Genomic DNA, 22,653 nt, shown 5'->3' with positions numbered 1-22,653 from the left:
TCAGTCTAGGAGGAACTGGCTTTGGTCTTGACCTCGACCACTGTTTACCTTTCTTGCTCCAAACACCATCTTGTAGTCCTTCCGGCAGGCATTTATTGGGCATCCAGTGGTGCCTTTCCTGCTGGAGGTGAAGCAAAGGTATGGGGAAGAAGGCCCAGCCCAGTGGTGTTCACTGTCTCATCTAGAAGCAATGCTGGCACATAGGAAGTCCCACAGCCAGTGCTTTAAGTGATAGCCTGGCCCATTAGCGTTCAAAGTGCTGTGTGTATGAGTTTCCTACTGCTGCCATACCAAATTCCACACACTTAGTGGCTTAAAACAACACACATTTGTAAAGTTCTGGAGATCAGGAGTTGGGCAGGGTTTGAGGTGCTGTGCTCCTTCTGGAAGCCCCAGGGCAGATTTGCTCCCTTGCCTTGCCGGCTCACCAAGGCTGCCTGCCCAGGGCGTGTAGCCCTTTCCTCCGTCTTTAGCCAGCTATACAGCATCTTCCAGTCTCCTCCTCTCTGTCCCTCTGCTTTTGCTGTCACATGAACTTCTGTCTGACTCTGACTCCTGCTGGGTTCGTCTCATAAGGGCCCACCCAGATAATCCAGGGCAATCTCCCCATCTCGGGATCCTGGATGTTATCACATCTGCAAGGTCCCTTTTGCCATGTAAGGTAACCTTCACGGGATTAGGATGTGGCTGTCCTCGGTCGGGGCGATACTCAGCCTGCAGTAGTGTGTATTTTGGGAGGGATTGAAAATGGTTGAGGAGGCCTTCCTGGAGGAAGTGATTTGGCTAAATTTGTATAGGGAGACAGTCTGGGGACACACAGAAGGTTCGCTAAACAACATGAGCAAATGCAGGGGCTGTGGGGAGGTGGAACAGTGGGCTGTGGGTGAGTAGCTCTCCCTCTGACACAGGGTGCCAGGGGCTTTCCTTCCCTCCCGGGCCAGGCCAAGGGAGTTTTCCGGACTTAAGTCTGCGGGCCCAGACTTCCTATCGGAATCCAGGTGGGAGGAGGCCCCGACACAGCAACCGCAATCCTTTTCCTTCCTGGCAGCTGCGGCCCTGCTGCGGGGATGCAGCCAAGGTCTGTGGGCCCCTGCGTGCTTAGGTGGTGGGAGAATGAATTCCCGAGGGAAAATGAATTTGAGCCAGCTGGGCTGGGTTTGGGTGGCCCAGAAACCTTGGTCACACTGTTGGCACAGCCTCTGCAGTCACGTTGCTCACAGTGAACACAGTCGTTCCCCGGGGAGCCCTTTCTTGTCCTTTCTTAGGGTGCTCAGGGCCCCCGAATCTCCGGGAGGGACAGAGAGTCAGCCTGAGGAGACTGCGGGGAAGCGGGCAAGGAGCCAGACCCCTGGGGCGTCCTCCCGTGCACCAGGAGAGCCCTCTGGGCGGGGAGGTGGGGCAGTGGGAAGAGCTGGGTTTCTGCGGGGGACAGTCTGGGGAGCAGAGTGGCCTGGGGTGGTGCTGAGCTGCGGGCGAGAGCTCAGCCACGGGATTAAACTGCCTCAGCCGAGGTCTCTGGAAGTTCACATTGCTCCCGCTCCATCTGTCTGGAAAAGCCTGTCTGGAAGAGCGGTAGTTTCTCTTGATTGCTTCCTCCTGGCACCCTTCCTGAGGAGATCTGAAAGTGGATTGGGGGATTGTTCTGGGGAAAGGTCAAAGGTGGTCAGCCGCCCTGGTTTTGAGAGCCTTTGGAATGTCTAGATGTTGTGGTTGGGGCGGAAGAAGGCACATGCCAGGGCAGCACGGTCACTTCCCCGAGGAAGGACTTTCTCTGCTGCAGGTGCCCCACGAATGCTCCCCCCACTGGGGCCTTTGCAGCAGCTGTCCCTGGGGACCCCCTCACACACAGGTGTGGTGCTGTGAGGCTCCCACTTCCAGGGTGTGGGTGAAGGGATGACATCATCCTCTCTGAACCAACGTGTTTTCTGGGGAGTCTCTGGCAAGTCCACTCCCCAGAGGGTTCACCCCCAAGTGTCCCCTCTCCTGCCTTCTCCTCAGCTCACTGGCCCCAGGGAGGGCCCGAGGGAGTGTGGCTGGCTCCGGGATTCCTCTGCAGGTTCCAGGTGAGTGGCCCTGTGGGCAGATCCTTTCTGAAGGGAGGGTCCCGTTGCCTCAGTGACAAGAGGCTAATGCAGATTTGGGGCGTTTGTCATTTTGCTTCTGTGGGGTCCGATGGGGGGCTTGGTGCTGAGGCACCGCGGAGAGGGAAGGATGTGGGTCCAGACGGCTGTGGCGGGAGCCCACAGGGCCTGCCTGCCTCTACCTGGGGGTGTTCAGGGAAGGTACTCAGAGGCAGGGCCATGGAGTCAGGGCAGGTGTGGGTGGAGGAAGGGTGTGGATTTCGTTTCCCTTTAAGGAAAAAAAGAGAGAAACTGATCTCTCACCCTGTCCTGCCCCCCATCCTTAAAGGTGTATATCTGAGCGCTTCTTAGGCTCATCAGAAAGAAAGGTCTTCAGAGACCTTGTCACAGAGGGCCTCGCAGGTGTTGGACTTGAGATAGAGAGGTTTCCGGAAGACTGATTCACTGATTGATGACTGGCTGAATTGATTCATGTTGAAAGACGGAGGAGGTCACTGCTGGGGGCCACTTGGGGAAACCGGAAACGGGGTGTGGAAGGACGGGCTGGGTGTGGGAACCTGGCTTGAGACTTTGGCTGCCGCCTGCCCCCTCCCCTCCCCTGGCTTGGGCTGAACCTTACCATTCGTTGGATGGAAGGAAAGGGCGGCCCTGCCCAGAGAGTGTGTGGGCAGGTTCTTTCGCTGTCTCTGCGGGAGTTTGAGCTGCACACACGACTGTCTGATCAGTCTCTTAGGGACGGAATGCAGTCAGATTGAGTGCGATGTCTCTCATCATCACCGTCAAGTGGCTCTCCTGCCAGTGCACTCACGCCCTGCTTTGTTCCTACTCACTGCCCCGTTTGTTCTTCAGCCCTCCCTTTCTTGGGCTCTAGTTCTTTTCCAGCAAGTTCTCCTGCACTACAGGGCTTCTGTAGTCATCCAAGAAATTTGCAGTCTGATCCTGGAGACCTCATGCTTTTTCCTTCTCCTTTCTGCTTACTCGTGACCCACAATCCTGTGACCTGAAATCTGAATTTTACCGTGTTGTTCTAACAGGAGAGTAAATGGCCAGAGGTCACAGAGTGGCAGGACCAAAAATAGCTGTAAGGAATCTTGACTCAGTCCTTTAGAGTGTCATGTTATTAGCTCTTGACCTCTCAAGTCTTCATAAGTCCCCCACAGCTTATGCTGAAGCAAAGCCATGGCATCCAGGGGCTGTGACTAATCCTTCGCTTATGGCCCTGGCTGGCGTGAAATCCATTAGGGAGGCGGTGGCAGGAGAGCATGAACACTGGAGCCTGAGTGCCTGAGTTCAAATCCAGCCTGTGCCACTTACGACTTCTGTGGCCACAGTGTCTGCATCTGTAATGGGGGTAATAATAGAACCCATCTCATAGGTTGTTACCAGGGATGAGTGACTTTTACTATGTATACAGCACTTTGTTTTAGCCCTAGGAGGATTTGGGCACTGGTACTATTTACAAAGTGTGAGCTTGGTTTGCAGGCAGATAGCTATGTTCAACCAGAGAAAACTTCTCCAAGTAGAAAAGGCCCTTCAGTTTCTGGGCTTGAAGTGTGCTTATGTTGCCACAATGGGGTCCCCAAAGAGTGACCCTCAGAAGGTCCCCTTTAGAGATAATCTCTCTGATAGTGTGTGTGTATATTAGGGTGGAGGCCGTGGTGAATCTTTTGCTTTAGGGCTGCGCCCTGGCGGGCTGTGAAATGCATCTGGGACTTGGGCCATTGCCATTTGGCCTCCCCGAGGAGCTGAGTGACCCCAGGTCTGATCTGGGAAAGGTCTTAGGCCAGAAGCCCTTGCCCCATTGTTCCAGCTCCCGGACAGATGGGAATGGGGGAGGGGTGCCTGACTACACTACATGCTTTGAAGGACATCAGAGTGTCCTAGGGCTAGGGGTTAAAGGCTGGGGCGGAGCTGGGGGGTTTGTCTTTCTTTGTGCTAGAAACGACTTGGTGTGCCCTGCTGGCTGGTTCTTGGGAGAGCGTAGCTGATCGATTGTAAAGGCTCTCTGGAGGAGGGAGGGCAAAGCGGCAGTGGTATGTCTCCCAGGGGCCTCTCCTGGGATGCTGAGTTCCACCAAATGATCCTGTTAGTTAGTGCTCCTTGCCTTGTGCTGCAGAGGGGAACACGGTGCCAGCACTGCCACCGCATCCTCATCTGCAAAATGAGAGGCTTATGTGGAGCACCTCTGAGGTGACCCCCTCTGGGGAGACGAAGAGTGACAAAGTGCTGTGCTCCAGAGCACCTGATCAGTTTGTTCACCATCATTATTCAGTTGCCAAATCAGCCCTTAACACCCCTGCCCTTAAGTAACTCACAGTCTGGAGCAGAGGGTCTCCAAACTAATTACAGCATCTCATGGCAAGTGCTACAGGAGGGGGACCCTGGAAGGCTGCAAGAGTATGTAGAAGGGGTCCTGGATTTGGGGGATATGGGAAGGTTCCCAGAGCAGGCAGCGTCTAATTCAGGAACTGAAGGTTGGACATAGTTACACAGGTTGGGGGATGGTATAGCATGGGGTGGGTCTCAAGGACATAATGCCAACGCAGAGAGATTTGCAAAAGCCAGAGTCCCAGGTGTGCTGGTTTCCAGGTTGGGTCAGAGGCACAGAAAACAAGGGACCAGTGCCAAGGGTACCAGAACTTCTAGACCCTTCTTGTAGCTCTCGCCTTGGCCCCTTGGCCATGTCTCATAGCTCTGAGCCCTAGAGCTAGGGATAGAAGACATGGGTCAGTAGGGGTGAGTGGGATGCCTAGGAACTTTTTTTTCTCCCTGTGGAAATAATTAAATGTGCATTCTGGAAAGTGGTGTTGGTGAGCTCTGTGGGGTGGGCATGGGGTGTCCCTGTCCTTCCCATAGGCCACAGCCTGAAGTAGGCTCTGGCTAACCCCCTTCCCTGTCCCCTTGCAGCTCCAGGTGGGCCTGCCTGTGAGCCACCGTCTACTCAGGGAATAAAGTCCACCTGGGGCTGTGTTTGCCTCACCTGGGTGCAGTTTCCTGCCTTCTGTGCTGCCCTAGCCCAGCTGTGCTGAGGGGAGCTTGCAGAGACTCACCCGTGGCTCAGCGCTGGGGAATGTCCCGGTGCCTGGGGTGAGTCAGGAGTACCAGGTGCTAGGGGTGGGGCAGGGGGTAATGCAGGCTCAGCCTCGCTGCCGTCTCCCCTCCCTGTCAGCATCCAGCAGATTTCAGGCTCGTGGTGAAGCCACTGGCGCCTCCAAGGTTTTGCAGTCCTGGGGTGAATATTACCCTCTGTTATGTACGTTGTCTTAACGTGGTAAGAGCCAGATCTTTGCTCATCCTGTATGGTGACCCCAGCGCAGGCCCAGACACACGTCACTTGAGAAGTGCTTCTCGACAGCTACCATTATCATCACCGGTGGGATGGTTTGTGGAGCACTTACCCTGGGCCAGGGACCATGCTCACAGCCTCGCGGGTAGCAGGTCGCTTTGTCCTTGAGGACACAGCCCTGGGGTTGGTCATATCTGTCCTCATTTTACAGGTGAGGAGCTGAGGCTCTGAGAGGCTAAGTACTTAGCCCAAGTGGTAGAAATGGACCTGGGCATCCCTGTCAGTACTCACAGAGTCTGAGGAAAGGGCTCTTGGGATTCAGTTTTGGTTTTGTGGTAAAATACACATAACGTAAAATTTGCCATTGTAGCCATTTTTTTTTTTTTTTTTTTTTTTTTGAGACAGAGTCTCACTTTGTTGCCCAGGCTAGCGTGAGTGCTGTGGTGTCAGCCTAGCTCACAGCAACCTCAAACTCCTGGGCTCAAGCAATCCTGCTGCCTCAGCCTCCCGAGTAGCTGGGACTACAGGCATGTGCCACCATGCCCGGCTAATTTTTTCTGTATATATTAGTTGCCCAATTAATTTATTTCTATTTATAGTAGAGACGGGGCCTCACTCTTGCTCAGGCTGGTTTCCAACTCCTGACCTCCAGCTATCCGCCTGCTTCGGCCTCCCAGAGTGCTAGGATTATAGGCGTGAGCCACCACGCCCGGCCTGTAGCCATTTTTGAATGTACAGTTTGATGATATTAAATACATCCACATTATTGTGCCACCATCGTCACCATCCACGGAACATTTTCCACCCTGTAACTCTGACCTCTGGACCCCGTGAACGATAACTTCCCCTAGACAGCCTTCCACTTTCTGTTTCTGTGGGCGCTCACACGTTGACCCTTTGTCTGTTTTGCCGCAGAATCTCCCTGGGGTGCCCACCCCAGGCAGCAATGCCAGGATGCCCGTGTCTGCCTCCCTCCGCCAAGAAGGCAGCCAGGAGCGGCCGGTGAGCCTGACGTCCACCAGCTCCTCCTCGGGCTCCTCCCGTGACAGCCGCGGGGCCATGGAGGAGGCCAACGGCTGCGAGGCTCCTGCCCAGAATGGGGCAGGCTCCCCGAGAGGCCGGCATCCCCCCAACAGCAACAACAACTCCAGCAGCTGGCTGAACATGAAGGGGCCCCGGTCCCCGTTCAGCAGCCGGGCGGCGGCAGGGTCTGTGCACCACAAGCTCAGCTACCTGGGCCGCGTGGTGCGGGAGATCGTGGAGACGGAGCGCATGTACGTGCAGGACCTGCGCAGCATCGTGGAGGCGAGTGCCTGCTGGAGTCCGCGGGGGCCTGGCCTCTAGTGGCCCGGCTCTCTGGCATAAACCTGTTTTCACCCTAGGAAGGAGGGTTCTCAGATCTGCTTCCCGTGGAGCAGTGGGCAGGCCTCAGGTCTCCAGCCCCCGCTTCCCTGCCCTGTGGAAGCTGATGACTCCCCACGCGTCCTTATGGCGCTGGGCCAGATCAGTGGGTGGGGCCGGCAGAACTTCCTGCAGGTGCCCAGGGAGTAAGCACCGTTGGCAGGGAGAAGAGGGACCCCAGCCTACCTGGGAAGGGGCCTCCAGAGAGACTGTGCCCCGTGGGGACTGAGCACAGTGAAGAAATGGGCTCTGGGCTGGCCTGTTGCATCCGGAAGTCACTCTGTTGCTTCCTGCCTGGGGGTCTCGGGCACACGGGTAACTCCCTGTGGCTCAGGTCTCTCCGCTGTGAAATGAAGACACGCCCACCTTGCAGGGCTAACGTAGGCGAAGTGCTTGACACTGTGCAGGGCACACAGGGAAAGGCCATGCGGCCACTGTTGAGGAGGTCCCCCCCCCCAGCCTTGCTGTGGAGCGAGGTGTATTCGTTGGCTAGGGCTGCTGTAAGAAATTACCACAAACCAGGTAGCTTAAAACAACAGAAATTTATTCCCTCTCAGTTTAGGAGGCCAGAAGTTCAAAATCAAGGAGTTGGCCTGGCTGGCTCCTTCTGGAGTCCCTGAGGGCGGGTGCGTTCCCTGCCGCTCATTTAGCTTCCAGTGGTTGCTGGCAGCGTTGGCGTCCTTGGCCTGGAGATGCATCATTCCAATCTCTTCCCGTCACCTTCTTTGTGTCTTTCTGTGTCTTTCCTCTTACGAGGACACCAGTGGATTTAGGACCCACCCTAAATCCCATATGATGTCATCTTGAGATCCTTAACTCATGACATCTGCAAAGGCCCTATTTCCAAATAATGTCATATTCTAAGGTTCCTAGTGGACATGAATTTTTGGGTGGACACTGTCCAGCCCAGCACTGTAGGTGACATCTGTGAAGTGATATCATAGTGGTGCAGGAATGAGGTGTGGCTAGCAGTGGGGGACAGGATTGTGGCAGCAGGGGCTGGGGTCTGACTGCCTGTCTCCGTGCAGGACTACCTCTTAAAGATCATTGACACGCCTGGGCTGCTGCAGCCAGAACAAGTCAGCGCCCTTTTTGGGAACATAGAAAGCATCTATGCACTGAACAGGTACGTGTGTGGGCCTGGCGCTCTCCATACTCTGCCTGAGACACCCCTTTCGGGGTCTGGGGAGGAGCCCTGCATGTCCCTGGACTCCTGGGCTGTGATGTGGGCCTGGGGCCTGAGCTCTGAGGATGGAGGAGGGTGGTCCAGCCCCGTGCGATGGCGTAGTTGCTCCTGGTAGGAGGGAGGGCACCAGCTGGGAAGATGTGTGCTGGGCTCGATGTGCTTCCTCTCAGGTGGGGGGAGATGATTTGAGGGCGTGTGCGTGTTGGGCCAGCCTGGGCCAGTGCCCTCTTGGGACTGCGGGACCCTTATGCACCAATGCTCTTCTCTATGGGTGGCGCCTTTGTCCTTCTCATCTTCCTTCCCCACATGCCTGTCTCTTAATTTTTTTCCCTCCTTCCCACTGACTCCAAAGGAAGCCGGGGCTCCCTGGAGATGATCTGACCTCTTAGTGGAATGCACAGGCCAGCAAGACTGATGGGGGAGGCTGAACAAGCCTGGCCAGGGGCTGTCTCAGGACAAAGGGAACTTCTTCAGGGCCCAGGTCTGCTGCCTTGGGACCACAGACTCCTAGGGAAAGGACAGTGGCCAGGCAGAGCAGAGCTTGAGGGGCAGCATTGGCAGGACAGGAGGGTTCTTACCCCTAAGGTAGACAGAGGGACCTCCGCTGTGTAAGTGGGAGAAGTCTGGGAGGGCAGGGCACAGGCAAGACTTAGGCCAATCGTGGAGGGTTGGGAAAAGTGGGGGAGCACAGATGGAGGAGGCAGGGGAGCACTGTTTCTAGAGTTTCCTAGAGCAGCACCCACTAAAAACAATGGGTCTCAGGACTCACCTCTTCTCCCTGTTCCCTGCATCCTTCTGATCTGGGAGCCTTGGTTCCTTCACTAGTCCCCTCTCTTTCTTGTTCCCCTTTAATCTCTGCTTCTGTGTGTTTGACTCCTTCTGCCCGCAGAGGAGCTGGGTCCCCTCCCAGGTGGGTACTGGGGCCCCAGTCCCTCCTGCTTGCCGGGCCGTGGGTCTCCTGGCTTCCTGACTTTGTGGAGGTGTGGATTCTTTCTGTGGTTGCTGCCTGGGGCAGGGCTGACTCTGGGCGGAAGCCCGGGCTCTGTGGCATGACAGCTTGCTGTGAGGGGGTCTGGGCATGAGGGGTTTGCAGTGGGGCCCTCTCTGACTGCAGAGGGTACAACAGCGCTCTCCCCCCACCCAGCCAGCTACTCAGAGACCTGGACAGCTGCAATAGTGACCCCGTGGCTGTGGCCAGCTGCTTTGTGGAAAGGGTAAGAAGGCCTGGGTCCTTCCCAGGGGAGTGCAGGGCGTCCTACGCCCCTTCTGGTGAAGAGTGTTTTGGGGCACAGCCAGGGCTGCCAGGTGGACGGGATGTCCTAGACAGATGGGTACAAAGATGGATCTGCAGGCACTCCGGGGAAGCAGGACAGCGTGTGCTGTGCAGGCCAGGGGTCTGTGTGGCACCACTGTCTTTACAATCAAACGGGAATCTCCCCAAAATCACTATTTTTGGTCTCTCCTTAGAGCCAAGAGTTTGATATCTACACCCAGTATTGCAACAACTACCCCAAGTGAGTAATTAGGGTATGTGGGAAGCAGAGCCATTTGGGGAGCCCAGAGTCCCTGTCCTCATCCAGGCCTTCCCCAGGTGGTGACACCCCTTCTTCCCTCGCAGCTCCGTGGCCGCCCTGACAGAGTGCATGCGGGACAAGCAGCAGGCCAAGTTCTTCCGGGACCGGCAAGAGGTGCTGCAGCACTCGCTGCCCTTGGGCTCCTACCTGCTGAAGCCAGTCCAGCGCATCCTCAAGTACCACCTGCTGCTCCAGGTGGCCCAGAGGTCCCCCCAGCTCAGCACATGGGTGGGAAGGGGTGGGGTCTTTGGGTCAGGCTCACCTTAACCTCTGTCTTCTGTGTAGGAAATTGCCAAACATTTTGATGAAGAAGAGGACGGCTTTGAGGTGGTGGAGGATGCCATTGACACCATGACCTGTGTGGCCTGGTACATCAATGACATGAAGAGGAGGCACGAGCACGCGGTCCGCCTGCAGGTGCTGGGGTTGTGGGGAGAGATGCAGGGGCCAGTGGGCCAGGGCCTGGGAGAGAGGGACTGGGCCACCCTGCTGGGACGAGCCCAGGGATGGTCTCTTGGGGTCTGGGTGAGCCTCCAGGGCCCGGCAGCCTGACCCTGGGGGTCTGGGCCTCTCTGCTGCAGGAGATTCAGTCGCTGCTCATCAACTGGAAGGGGCCAGACCTGACCATCTATGGGGAGCTCGTCCTGGAGGGCACATTCCGCGTGCATCGCGTGCGCAACGAGAGGACCTTCTTCCTCTTTGACAAAACACTGCTCATCACCAAGAAGCGGGGCGATCACTTTGTGTACAAGGGTCACATCCCGGTAACCAGGCCACCCCATCTCCTTCCCCAGCTCCTTCTCTGCCCCCCCGCCCCCCCCAACCCAGGCCCTTGCGTATGACGCCCTTTCCCTCTGCCCTAGTGCTCCTCCCTGATGCTGATCGAGAGCACCAGAGACTCCCTGTGCTTCACCGTCACCCACTACAAGCACAGCAAGCAGCAGTACAGCATCCAGGTGAGGGCGGGGCTGGGGAACAAGATCCCAAGGACACCTGTCTGTGATTCCTCTCATCTGCTCACCTGGCCTGGGCCCCAGCGGCTCCATCTGTAAAGCAGGGGCCGTTGCAGGCACCCCTCGGCATGGGGAGGAGTCAAGCCAACCTCACAGAGGCCCCAGTAGGGGCCTTCTTTCTACCTCTCCCCACTGGGCATAATGACCTGGGTCCCTTTCCCTTGGACCCTCCCAGGCCAAGACGGTGGAGGAGAAGCGGAGCTGGACTCACCACATCAAGAGGCTCATCCTGGAGAACCACCATGCCACCATTCCCCAGAAGGTGAGCTGCAGGGAGCCCCCAGCCTCCCACGGGGTGCAGGGAGAATGTGCCCTTTTGAGCTAGCTCCGGTGGGTCTACTGGGGTACCATCTACTGGGTGCTGGCTCCTCTAGACAGTGGGGTCAGTACAGCAGATGCCATGGGTCTCAGTGCAGCACTGTGGGGTGTCCTGGTACAGCACAAATGGGTCCCTGGGAGAGGGAGGTACAGCACTCTGCAGGGTGGTGACAGGTGGGTTTCCTTCCTTTCCAGGCCAAGGAAGCCATCTTGGAAATGGATTCCTACTGTAAGTGTACCCTTTTCTGCTGGTTTTATCCCTAACTGTGCACATTGCTGGGTCAGGCTGCCCCTGAGGAAGCTTTGCCTGATGCTTTTATTCCAGGAGCAGAAAGGGTAGGGCCAGGGGTCAACTACACAGTTAGGGACATGGTCCTGCTGAGGGGCCCAAAGCTCCCAGGGTGGAGGAAGGAGGGAGCTCGGGAGGCTTCTGGCCCCTGGAGCTGGGCGGGTGGCACAGGTGCAGCCGGTTGCGGGCAGGGTCTAGGCCAAGGCTGGCTGGGAGCCAAAAGCCTGATTGTCTCTGTCCTGGGTGCAGATCCCAATCGGTACCGCTACAGCCCAGAGCGGCTGAAGAAGGCGTGGTCCTCCCAGGACGAAGTGTCCACCCACGTGCGCCAGGGGCGCCGGCAATCTGGTAAGGGAAAGGCTGTAGGCGCGGGAGGCCTCTTCTTTGGACCCTTGGCCAGGCCGGGACCAGCTGCAGCTCTCACCTCTCTAGAAACCCTGAGAAAGGGCAGGAGGGGAGGGTGGATGGACGTGTGTGGTGTGTCCTCCCCCTCTGCTCATGCTGCCACCACCAGGCCCCCCAGGCCCTTCTTGCCCAGCCCCCCACTTCGAAGGCCCTAGGAATACTTGTTCATTCAGGCCCTGGCATCCCTTTTTAGCAGCTGCCTTTTGATGCAAACCTCCCCCTTTTGGCACTCCGAATACCGAGCCAGCCAGGAGCAACTCGGATATCGCGGATGGTCTCCAGCCAGTCCTCGAGCAACAGAGCAGAAGCAGGACGTGGGGAAAATGAGTTAGACTGCAAGTGGCACCAAAACCAGACAGGAAATATTGACTTTGGGTCTCAGGGAAAAGTTCCATCTCTCTCTCCTGGTTTTCTTCCATCACTGATGTTGCTACCGTGTTCTTGGACTTCTTGGAATGAATCGTCTATTTAAAATGAGAAAATCTGGCTTTTGCTCTTAGCTCTGTGGCGGTGAGAGTATGTGATATCTATGTCTGTTTTTTTGCTCCTGTTTCATCGTGGACCAGGCTGGGTCTGGCATAAGCCAGGTGCCTACCAAATGTATACCTGAGGGTGGGGAGTGAGTGAGAACTGTCTTAAGACCCGGAGAGAGAGAGATTCTAGAGTGACTGAGAGCAGTGTCCTGGCTGGGACTCATATGGGTACTGGGTTTTGATTGGCCATGACCCATGGGCCCTCTGAACACATGTGTGCATTGACTTGTGGGCTTTGGCCTTCTGGAAGGTGGAACCAGGTGGTTTCAGGAAAGCCTTTGTTTTTTTGTGTTGTTTGGTGTTGCTCTGGGTGGAACTAGAACCTTAGGCAACCTAGCTATGGGTGTAACAGTTTGATGGTTGAAGGCCCCACATTGGGAGTATTGTTTCTTAGTCTCTGGCTCTCTTTCTTTCCTTTCCTTTCTTCTCCTGTAATTCTCTCCCTTAACTTGCCATGGCATAGAGTTGGAAGCTTCTGGTACATGAAAGTATTCAGCAAGCAATAATGTTGGTTGTAGTAAAAGCAACTCTGTAATAATGTCAGCATCCACACCTTAGCTATGGATGCACAATTCTGAATATGCTTACATTGTACACTTTAAGAAATGGGTGAATTGCATGGTCTAGGAATAATATCTCAGTAAAGCCATTACCAAAAAAAAAAAAAAAAAAAGTTAGCTATCCCAGGCATGCAGGAAATGAGCCATTTTAGAGAGCCGAAATATCCACATGGCTGAGATTTGAGCTTGTAAACACTAGAAGAGCAGGCATTTCTAAAATTTGTTCGTTGGTTTTTTTTGTTTGTTTGTTTGTTTTACCTCTTAGGAAACAGACATAAACATCTCTAAAGCATGTCTTGTACTCTTCTAAAATAAAGGGTGCTGACCACAGGTGACCTCTTCCTTTTCTGGAGTCGGTGCGGCAGCATCACTTCTGCTGTGTGAGCTGCCAGGCGGGCGGGGGTTGCCCTAGACACAGCCCGCACGCAAGGTGTGGTTCCTCCGCACGGTTCTTCTGCAGCTGGGAAAAACGTTCATTCTCATCGGTCTGAGCATATTTGTTTGCAGCATCCCTTCTTCCCCATCTGTCTGTTGGTATTTACTAGATGAACCCATGGGAACTGTGTGTAAAAGTAGACCAGGGGTCGCTGAGACAGAGGAGCTGGGCTGTGTGCAGGAGGAGCTTTGGCGCTGGGCTCGGCCGTCCACTCTGACTGCTCCAGGTCGTCTCTGCTTCCTCCTTGCAGAGAGCTGAAGTGGGCAGACAAGTGCCCTGTGTGGACAAGCAAGGTCTATCGTTGTATCTTAAATATTTGTCACTTGTTAAATATTCTTGATTACATGTTTTAAAATGAAAGAACAGGAGCTTTTCTGTTTCCTACTAAAAAGCAATTAGTTGTTTGCATACGTCGATGCAGATGGAGTGTGTGTCTGTCGTGTTTGTGCGTCTCAGGAGAAAGGGAGCTCTTCCATAGACTCTCCTGCCGAGGGACAGCTAAGAGACCTTGGTAGACTTTCCTTCTGGCTCCAAGTTCATAGGAACCGTGGCCATCCCTGGGCCTCCCACTGAACACAGCTGGGCAACGATAGGGGTGGGCTGAGGCCAAGGCTCTGGAGAGCGGTACCTTGAGACAACATCCTCTCACTCCTCCCCTCCGTTCTCAGTGTGTCCCCAGAAAGGCTGGGGTGCAAGGGGATGGCACCTTCAGCCTAATGGGTGTGTTTTGTATCCTGTCCCCAGAGCCTGGCCACTCCCCGTACCGCCGGGCAACACTCCCCAGCGAGCAGCGAGGCTTCCTGACGCCAGGCCTTCAGGGCCGCAGGAAGTCGGGTGCGACCTCTGCTTTCCAGCTGGGGTGCTGTCAGGGGCTTGGCGGTGGCTGCAGCTAGTGTGCTGATGGGCTTGTTGCAAGGGAGGTGGGGGCTTGAGGTAGAGCCAGAGATGTGGCTGGCTGTCTGAAGGGCAGCATGAGGCTTGGTCCCCTTGAAGAGGCTCCTGCGCCATGGGCCCTGGGCGGGGCATGCTAATGCAGGGACCCTGGGCAGTGCTGCTCCTGTGGGGCTGGTGGTCACAGTGAAAGTCCCTGGAGCTGGACGGGCCCTGCCTACCTGGTGGGCGGGCATGAGGGCGCTCACTGACGCTGGAGGGCAGCCTCCCCGAGGCCCTAGTGCTGCTGGGGGCAGGCCAGTGTGGACTTTGAGCTGGTGATGGGCTGGCGGCGCTGTGAGCTTGGGAGGGCCGGGCCAGCTGTCTCCTGCCTGTGCTGACCGCCCGTCTGCTTTCCTCCTCAGAGCCGACCAAACATCTGCTCAGGCACGCGAACGAGAAAGGTGAGCGTGCGCGGGGTGCGCAGCCCATCCCTTTGAGCTGGGGGAAGAGGGGAGCAGGTACCCACCTGGGGAGGGGTTTGCCGAGAACAGTTCAGAGGGGACTCTGCCCCTGTTGCTGTCTGAGGGGCGCTGGAGCTCTCCCTGCAGGCATGGCGTGCCCCCTCCCCCTCTCCTCGGTAACAGCAGGAGCCAAGCGACAGGCGCAGACTCGCTCTGCGTCCCTGGGCTCCTGTTCCATCAGTCGGTCCTTTGGAAGCCCAAGAGACTGGGTGAGGGTTCTGGGAGCAGGATTCCCCATCGGGGCCGTCCCCTTTGGCCTCCGTACGAGGCTCTTTCTCCTGCTCATTGATCTCTTTCCCCTCCCTGCCCCTCGCTCGCGTGCTGGGGACCTGGCGGTGGTGTTAGCAGCCAGCGAAGCAGGAATGAAGGTGAGGCCACTGGGCAGTGGGGGCCAGGGAGGGTACAGGGTGGGACTGCCCAGCTCAGCCCCTGGCCCCGCAGCCCTCCTTGTCCTCATTCACGCAACACATACCTGTCAAACACCCACCACGTGTGCCAGGCCAGGCTCCGTGGCACAGGGGTCACGGAGATGAACGAGACATGGCCCTTGCCCTGGGACCCTTTTGCCCCTGCGGGTGGCTGCCCAGCCTGGATTCTCTTACATTTCCTGCTCCTGTCCGGACCCCTGTGGAGACCCAGGGTTGGGCATGTAGATTTGGCTGTCGGGGTGAAGCCTCCCCACCCCCAACTGCCCACAGGAGAAGGGGACATTGCCCAAGAGGCTGGTCACGAGGGGGTCTTGTGCTCTGAACAGCATGCAGGCAGCGCTGGCACCCTCCTGGACTTTGAGCAGCCCCCCCGTACACGGGGCCTGCAGCCAGAGGCTGAGGGGGCTGCTCAGGAGGGGCAGGAGGAAGAGGAGGAGGTGGTCGAGGAGGAGGAGGAGGAGGAAGAGCAGGCCTTTCAGGTTTCTCTGGAGGACCTGGCAGGGCATGAAGGCAGCGAGAAGGGGACTGGGCCAGAGCCCCCAGGCTCGGAGGAGGAGGAGGAGGAGGAGGAGGAGAGCCTGGCAGTGGCGGAGCAGGTAGCCGACTTTGCCAGCTCCCTGCTGGCCGCCCTCCACTGCTGGCACTATCGGGCCAACGCTTTACTTTTCTCCCGGGGCGCTATGGTGAGGTGTCTCTCTGATCTCCCCTCCTCCTTGCATGTTCCCTGGCACGTGCATGCCCCTCAAGAATCCCCTCCACTCCCCTCCCACCCGCCCTGGCTCCTGTACTCCTGCCCTCAGCACCTCTTAACCCCTCGCTCGCTGTCACACCCTGGTGAGCCCCTGGCATGTGCTGCTCCAGTGTCGGGCGCTAACCAGTGTAACACCCAGGGGGCATGATGAATGGGGTGGGCTGGTGGGGGAAGGGAGAGGCTGGCACACGGTTGGGCTGGGAAGGTCAGGTCCACCTGGCCTGGAAGGGAAGGTGAGCTGGGCTGTTCAGAAGCCGTGTGCCTGGCAAGGATTTATACGGCCTCAGGCCTGGCAGTTCTGATTGGCTCTGGACTGGCTCAGGGCAGCCCAGCCCCCCGGAGGCCCAGGAGGTGCTGCCCATGTTGGGATGCAGAAGGGAGGAGCTCTCAATTGTCCTGGAGTTGACAACTGACCTTTACTTCCTGCAGGGGAAGGGGCGCAGGGAGTCCGAAGGCCCCAAGAGCTGCAGAAGGCCCAGTGGCCGGTCCCCAACCAGTGCTGAGAAGCGCATGAGCTTCGAGTCCGTCTCTTCCCTGCCAGAGGTGAGCGACCAGCAGGTGGGATGGGGATAGTACAGATGTACCTGGAGCCCAGATCCCCAGGGCTGCACGTGCAGCTTTCAGGCCTGGGCTTTCCGGTTGGGCCAATGGGAACAGAGATTCCCCAACCCCTAGGACTCTTGTCCCTTCAGGAAGCCTGTAGGCCTAAGGGTATGTGGTTTGATGAGCAGACTGCCCCTTCCTGTGAATTAGAAAAAGATGCTCCTTCCTTTGGGCAGATGCAGTTCTGTGCCAAGGGGCACAGCTAGTGGAAATGAACCAGATTTTAACCCCCTTGGCCAGCCACCTTGTTAGGGCACACGACCCTGCCCTGCCAGGATGCCAGACATTTAAATCACACCCGGGCAAAGGGGTAGGGTATTGGCTTCTATTGGTCACCTCCTACATGACCGATGTTTTCTCCTCTTCCTTCTATTCCCCATAAGAGCTCTAGAAGGAAAATGGCTCTGAGAGGTTGATAATGTGCCTGGCCCTGGGCAGCTTCTGAGATCAAGCTTGGGTGTCTGACTCGGCCCGCTCTGCTCGTCCCATCACCCCCTGCCGTCTGCGGCTTGTGCGGAGCTCTGAGTCCTTTGCTTTCCCAAAATTATAAGGGAAAGGTCATGAGCTAGACCTAGACCTCATGTTGGGCCTCACAGCCGGGCCTGGGAAGCCCGGTTAACGTGGGGTAGGGATGTAGCAGGTGTCTTAGTGGGTTCGGTTCGGGCTGCTATAACAGAACGCCTTAGGCTGGGTAGCTTGTAAATGACAGACATTCATTCGTGTTCCGGAGGCTGGGAATTCTCACATCGAGGTGCCAGCAGGTTTGGTGTCTGGTGAGGGCTTGCTCTCTGCTTCGTAGATGACACCTCCCTGCTGTCCTCACATGGGGCAGGCAGGTAAGCTCCCTCGAGCCTCTTCGATGAGGGCACAGAGCCCATTCGTGAGGGGGCAGCTGGTGGCTACAGTGTTGGACGGTGCAGGTTATGAGTCCTACCCTGCAGATTCTGGAGTAGAACAAATGGGATCAGACCCAAGTCCTCAGAATTTAGTGTTTGTTCTTATCTTCTCCCTAAAGACCTCTCTGGAAAGCTGCCTGTCCCTGCCAGTTTTATGGTTCAAATTGCCTCCAGGGTGGCCAAGAGGGAATTCTCATGTTTACCTCCTTCCTTGCCCGTTTGCCGGGCATATGCAGTCATGCTGGGCCTGCAGGTGCTGAGGCTGGCTGGGAGGAGCTACCTTCCTGGTCCTCACCCTCTGACAGGACCCCAGCATGTGGCCGTGATGCCCTATGGACCCTGACCCACACGGAGGGCCCTGGCCTCTCAGAGAAATTGGAATGGCCTATCGTGTTGCTCAGGCCTGGGTTTGCACCCCAAAACCCCCACATGGGGAGCCTCTGGGGCTTTAGGAAGCTGCCTTCCCATCAGATGGGAGCAGGCCACTGGGTGCCTGACCCGGCGTTGTGTGTCCCCACCATGGCCCTGTGGCTCCCAGGCAGGCTGCCCTTCAAGTGTCACCAGCCTACGCCATCTGCATTCCTAGTGTTTTCCTTGGGTTTGAGGGTGTGGGCCCAGGACCCCAGCTGCAGGGTGACTAAAGGACATGATCATGTTCCTCTCCCTAAGGCCCCATCGCCCCACTTTGGGTTGTGCTCATTCTGGTTGCCTTGAGTCCTAAACTGCAGGCCTCCCTGGGCTTTGAGCAGACTGTGTTGTCCCCTCAGCCCCCAGGTCTCATGAAGGAGGGTTTTTACTCATGTGAGCTCCCTCCACGATATTCCAGGTTGAGCCAGATGCCGAGCCTGGGGCCGAGCAGGAGGTGTTTGCCACTGTGGAAGGCGCCGGCGCCGAGGAGATGCCTTCAGACACAGAGTCTCCAGAAGCACTGGAGACACAGCTTGACGCCCACCAGGGGCTGCTGGGGATGGACCACCCGGGTGACATGGGGGACTTCGCGGTGGCTGAGAGCACCGAGGACCTTAAGGCCCTGAGCAGTGAGGAGGAGGAAGAAATAGGGGTCGCCCAGGAGCCCGAGAGCCTCCTGCCACCCTCCGTGCTAGACCAGGCCAGCGTCATTGCTGAGAGATTCGTCAGCAGCTTCTCCCGGCGGAGCAGCCTGGCGCTGGAGGACGGCAGGTCCAGCGGCTTCGGGACCCCACGGCTGGTCAGCCGCAGCAGCAGCGTGCTCAGCCTGGAGGGCAGCGAGAAGGGCCTGGCCCGGCGTGGCAGCGCCTCTGACTCCCTCAGCTGTCAGCTCCCCCCAGAAGTGGGTGGCACTGTGGGGGCAGCCACAGAGGACGGCCCTGCTGTCAACGGGACAGAGCCCCCAAACTCGGGCTGCCCTGTGGAGCCTGACAGGCCTTCCTGTAAGAAGAAGGAATCCGTGCTCTCCACCCGAGACCGGCTGCTGCTGGACAGAATTAAGAGCTATTATGAAAATGCGGAACACCACGATGCGGGCTTTAGCGTCCGGCGCCGGGAGAGCCTCTCCTACATCCCCAAAGGACTGGTGAGAAACTCGGTCTCCAGGTTCAACAGCCTGCCCAGGCCAGACCCGGAGCCGCTGGCCCCAGAGGGGCGCAAGAGACAAGTGGGCTCCCGGCCGGCTTCGTGGGCTCTGTTTGATCTCCCAGGACCAAGCCAGGCAGGCACAGAGGACCCGCCTCCTATCACAGATGCTGAGTTCCGCCCGTCTTCCGAAATTGTGAAGATCTGGGAGGGGATGGAGTCTTCCGGGGGGAGCCCTCGGAAGGGGCCTGGCCATGGCCAGGCCAACGGCTTCGACCTGCACGAGCCGCTCCTCATCCTGGAGGAGCACGAGCTGGGAGCCATCACCGAGGAGTCGGCCACCGCCTCTCCGGAAAGCGCCTCGCCCACCGAGCGGCCCAGCCCGGCCCACCTGGCGCGGGAGCTGAAGGAGCTGGTGAAGGAGCTGAGCAGCGGCGCCCAGGGGGAGCTGGTGGCCCCGCTGCACCCCCGCATCGTGCAGCTCTCCCACGTGATGGACAGCCACGTGAGCGAGCGCGTCAAGAACAAGGTGTACCAGCTGGCCCGCCAGTACAGCCTCCGCATCAAGAGCAACAAGTCGGCCAGGCCACCCCTGCCGTGGGACAAGGCGGCTCCGGAGAGGGATGGGAAGAGAGCCACCGTTCCCTGCCTACAGGAGGAGGCTTGGGAGCCATCTGGTGGCAAAGGTATGACCAGAGTGGGAAGTGGGCCCTTCTCGCAAGTCTGGGCATTAAAGAGGCAATGAGGAGCCACTTGGCTCCTAGGGGAAAGTGGTCTCTGAAAGCCTCTAACAGAGAGAGGAGCTGGACCCTGAGCACCCGGGGCATGGGGTGAGCCCTGGCCACCGGGCCAAGGTCTGCACTCCTAGGAGCCCTTTTGATGCCCTCTGCTCCAGCCCTTCCTGGGGAGCAGAGACCTTTGGGGGAACTGGCCATGGGCCCCTTCTGTACCAGGATGGGGCAGAAGCTTTCTTCTCTTCCTCTGCCTCTGGGCCCCTTCCACTGCCGCCTTCTTCCCATTGCCCTTTGACAGGGGCTGTAGGTGGTAAATGAGATTCCTTTCCCATCACACCCCAAACTCCAGCAGCCAGCCTTGCCTGGAAGTGAGGTGGGGATGGCTCAGAGTCTCCCTGGCAGCTCTCCCGTCCTGCCCAGGGATTCAGGCAGCCTCCTCTCTCCTCGCAGGTAAGAGGAAGCCGGTGCTGTCCCTCTTCGACTATGAGCCTCTGGTGGTCCAGGAGCATAGCCCCCCCAAGTCCTCCTCTGCCGGGGAGACGGCACCGCCGAGTTTCTCCTTCAGCCCTTCTGCTGCCAGCCCGAGGACCACCTCGCCTGGGGCCCGGCCCTCCTCCCGGAGCCCCCGAAGCCCCTTCGACACTGAGACCTTCAACTGGCCCGATGTCCGAGAGCTCTGCTCCAAGTACGCCTCCCACGATGAGGCTCTCCGGGCTGAGGGCAGCCAGCCCCGTGGCCCCCCCGTCAACCGGAGCCGCTCGTTGCCCGAGAACATAGTGGAGCCGCCTCGGTCTGGCAGGGTGGACCGCTCCTGCAGCCTGAACACCAAGAGGGGCAAGGGAGGCGGAGAGGCTGCCCAGCCCCAGCCCCCCCGATCTCCACCCCAAATCGGGACAGATGGAGGTGAGGCCTTGTTTGTCACCGCAGACCTCATCCTGGAGGACAACCGGCGGGTGATTGTCATGGAGAAGGGGCCCCTTCCTGGCCCCACTGCAGGGCTGGAGGAGGAGGGCGGGGGACAGGGACTAAGCTCACCAGCGGCCCCGGTGGGGCAGGGCCAGGATTTCCAGGAGTCTGTAGCGTGCCGGCCGAAGGAAGAGGGCGCGAGGGACCCAACAGACCCCAGCCAGCAGGGCAGAGTGAGAAACCTGAGAGAGAAATTCCAGGCCTTGAACTCTGTGGGTTGACTCTGACTCCTGGGGGAAGGAGTCACGCTGGAGGTTGGGAAGAGCCTGGGTCACAGGAGCCCTGCCCAGGGCCTGCGGAAGGCTGTCCCCTCTGCTGTCCTGGAAGCTGGCTCCCATGTGGGGTGGACTCGCTGCTGCCTGTGCCGCGTGCTGGTGCAGCCCCCCACAGGCCCCATGAGCCACTCTTCCCCTCTGAGGCCCATGTGCCACTTCCCTTGTACATAGTTCTTCTCCCGTAAGAAGCCAAATATTTAAGCTCACCTCTTCCCAGGAAGAGCAAGCTCTGCTCAGGCCACTGCCAGCCCGAGGAACCCACCCCAGGGCGACTTGGGAAGGGGCCTGGAGGTCCTTGCTCTTTAACTGTGCCTTTCCTTAGGATCCAGGCAGGAATGAAGCCAATAATTTATTGCTTTCCATTCTGTGGTGTGTGCGCGCACATGTGAGTGTGTGTCCTCCTGTTGTTTATGCCCCTCCTGTGAGGACTGTAACAGATTCCGTTCAGGTACGCTGAGGGTTGTCTCGCTGACCCTGTGGTTGTCGCTAATGTACACACATTTCATTATTTGCCAATGGTGCAATAACCGCTGCTGACCAACTGACCAGTGTGTGGCCTCCTCACTGGGCTGGCGGGGTGGGGAGCGTTGTTCGTGGGCCAGGGGTGTCTCAGGGAGGCAGGGACATGGGGGTTGTTCCTTCCACACCCGTTCATCGTCCAGGCTAACGACGCCTGAGGCAGCAGGGTGCTGGCAGGGGAGGTGGGATGTCGAGGGTGGGAACTTGCTCTCCTGCTCCCATGGGTTTCTCTGTCCACCCACGGCCGGCTGTCCTGTCTGGGGTGGGGACCCCACATGCCAGCCTTTAGCTTTCTTCCCCAAGAGGCCAAAGTTGGACTAAAAGGGGTGGGGAGGTGAATGGAACATTTTTCTAAGGAGCGGACGTTTCCGATGTCTGGTGCCTTTGCTCTCCTCTCCCTCTCTGGTTCCCACGAGACATCTGGGAAGGCAAGGACTCTAAACTTGGAGCCTAGAAATATCTTAAAAAGTGGCTGCAGCATTGGGCGACGAGTCCAAGTGTACTTTTCTGGGATGGGTCCTCTGTTTTTATTGCATTCTTTTTTTTTTCTTTTCTTTTTCTTTTTCTTTTTCTTGGCTCATAACAGACCTGGAGACTTTATTGCATTCTTAAAAATGTCTTCAAAAGAGCTGGGAATGTCTCCTGGTTTCACTTGGGTTTTCTGCCCTCTCTCTGTGGAGGACCAGCCTTGTTTTGCCTGGTTGGTTCTGGGAGGGGCCTGGTAGGAGGGGTCTGCAGGGCCCAGGTGGCAGAGCTGACTGACGAGTGTTCCCACAGGTCTTGGGGTCAGGGTCCCTTGAGACTTGTGACCTAGGAGCACACTCAACCTGCAGATGGGCCTGCGGAGTCTAGCAAGGTCCAGGGAGGATGAGAGGCAAGTGTTGGTCTCTTTTGGGCAGCAGCAGCATGGGGCAGTGATGCTGTGTTCTGCCACCTCCCCCGAGTCTTCTGTGGTCACTTCCACAGTCACTGAGAAGAGAATTGGCTCCTCCCAGGCCAGTCTCAGGATGTGACGCTGAGTGGCCGCAGTGTGAGAGGCAACCCAGGTTCTCATCCCAGCCTTGCCATTAGCTGGCTGGGTTACCTACGCTTTTTTCTCATCTATATGTTGAAAGATGGATGAGTCACTGTGTCCCAAACTCCAGTGGGGACTCTTAGTTGTAGCTAACCCCTCCCCCTGGAGGCCCTCACACAGCCATCCAGGTGTGTCTGGGAACCTGGGACTGGGACAACGGCTGTCACCAGCTGCCCGTTCGAATAACCTGGGGAGCCTTCTGAGGACTGGCAGTGCCTGCGTCCATCCCCTAGACCCCGTGAAGCTGCCCCCCGAGATGAACCCAGGTGTAGAGATGCTGGTGATTCTGTCATCCAGCGGGTGCTGAGATCTGCCCTGAGCTCCATGGGGAAAGGCCTGGACCAATCTTTGCTTAGAAAGGATTTTGCTCATCAGCAGG

General features: G+C 57.7%; 1 protein-coding gene across 10 annotated transcripts in view; it reads left to right on the top strand.

Annotated features, from left to right (window-relative positions):
• Positions 1-21,225, top strand: part of PLEKHG3 (pleckstrin homology and RhoGEF domain containing G3) — a 37,170-nt gene extending 15,945 nt beyond the window's left edge. The window contains exons 2-19 of one of the 10 annotated variants that reach the window (XM_076003962.1): positions 6,283-6,672; positions 7,797-7,894; positions 9,099-9,168; positions 9,422-9,468; positions 9,573-9,723; positions 9,814-9,945; positions 10,110-10,292; positions 10,392-10,484; positions 10,717-10,803; positions 11,055-11,088; positions 11,398-11,496; positions 13,827-13,916; positions 14,378-14,416; positions 14,825-14,844; positions 15,231-15,500; positions 16,085-16,198; positions 17,981-19,391; positions 19,890-21,225. In XM_076003962.1, the coding sequence (XP_075860077.1) occupies positions 6,322-6,672; positions 7,797-7,894; positions 9,099-9,168; positions 9,422-9,468; positions 9,573-9,723; positions 9,814-9,945; positions 10,110-10,292; positions 10,392-10,484; positions 10,717-10,803; positions 11,055-11,088; positions 11,398-11,496; positions 13,827-13,916; positions 14,378-14,416; positions 14,825-14,844; positions 15,231-15,500; positions 16,085-16,198; positions 17,981-19,391; positions 19,890-20,626 (4,026 nt within the window). In that variant the 5' untranslated portion in view covers positions 6,283-6,321 and the 3' untranslated portion in view covers positions 20,627-21,225. Of the gene's footprint in view, positions 1-6,282; positions 6,673-7,796; positions 7,895-9,098; positions 9,169-9,421; positions 9,469-9,572; positions 9,724-9,813; positions 9,946-10,109; positions 10,293-10,391; positions 10,485-10,716; positions 10,804-11,054; positions 11,089-11,397; positions 11,497-13,826; positions 13,917-14,377; positions 14,417-14,821; positions 14,845-15,230; positions 15,588-16,084; positions 16,199-17,980; positions 19,392-19,889 lie in introns of all 10 variants that reach the window. The other 9 variants (XM_076003959.1, XM_076003960.1, XM_012777713.2 and 6 more) reach the window with 9 other exon arrangements.
• The last annotated feature ends 1,428 nt before the right edge of the window (positions 21,226-22,653 follow it).

Source organism: Microcebus murinus, chromosome 6, assembly GCF_040939455.1.
Source record: "Microcebus murinus isolate Inina chromosome 6, M.murinus_Inina_mat1.0, whole genome shotgun sequence".
Lineage (NCBI taxonomy): Eukaryota > Metazoa > Chordata > Mammalia > Primates > Cheirogaleidae > Microcebus > Microcebus murinus.
Note: the sequence above shows the minus strand (reverse complement) of the source record. Positions and strands in the feature narration are given on the sequence as shown.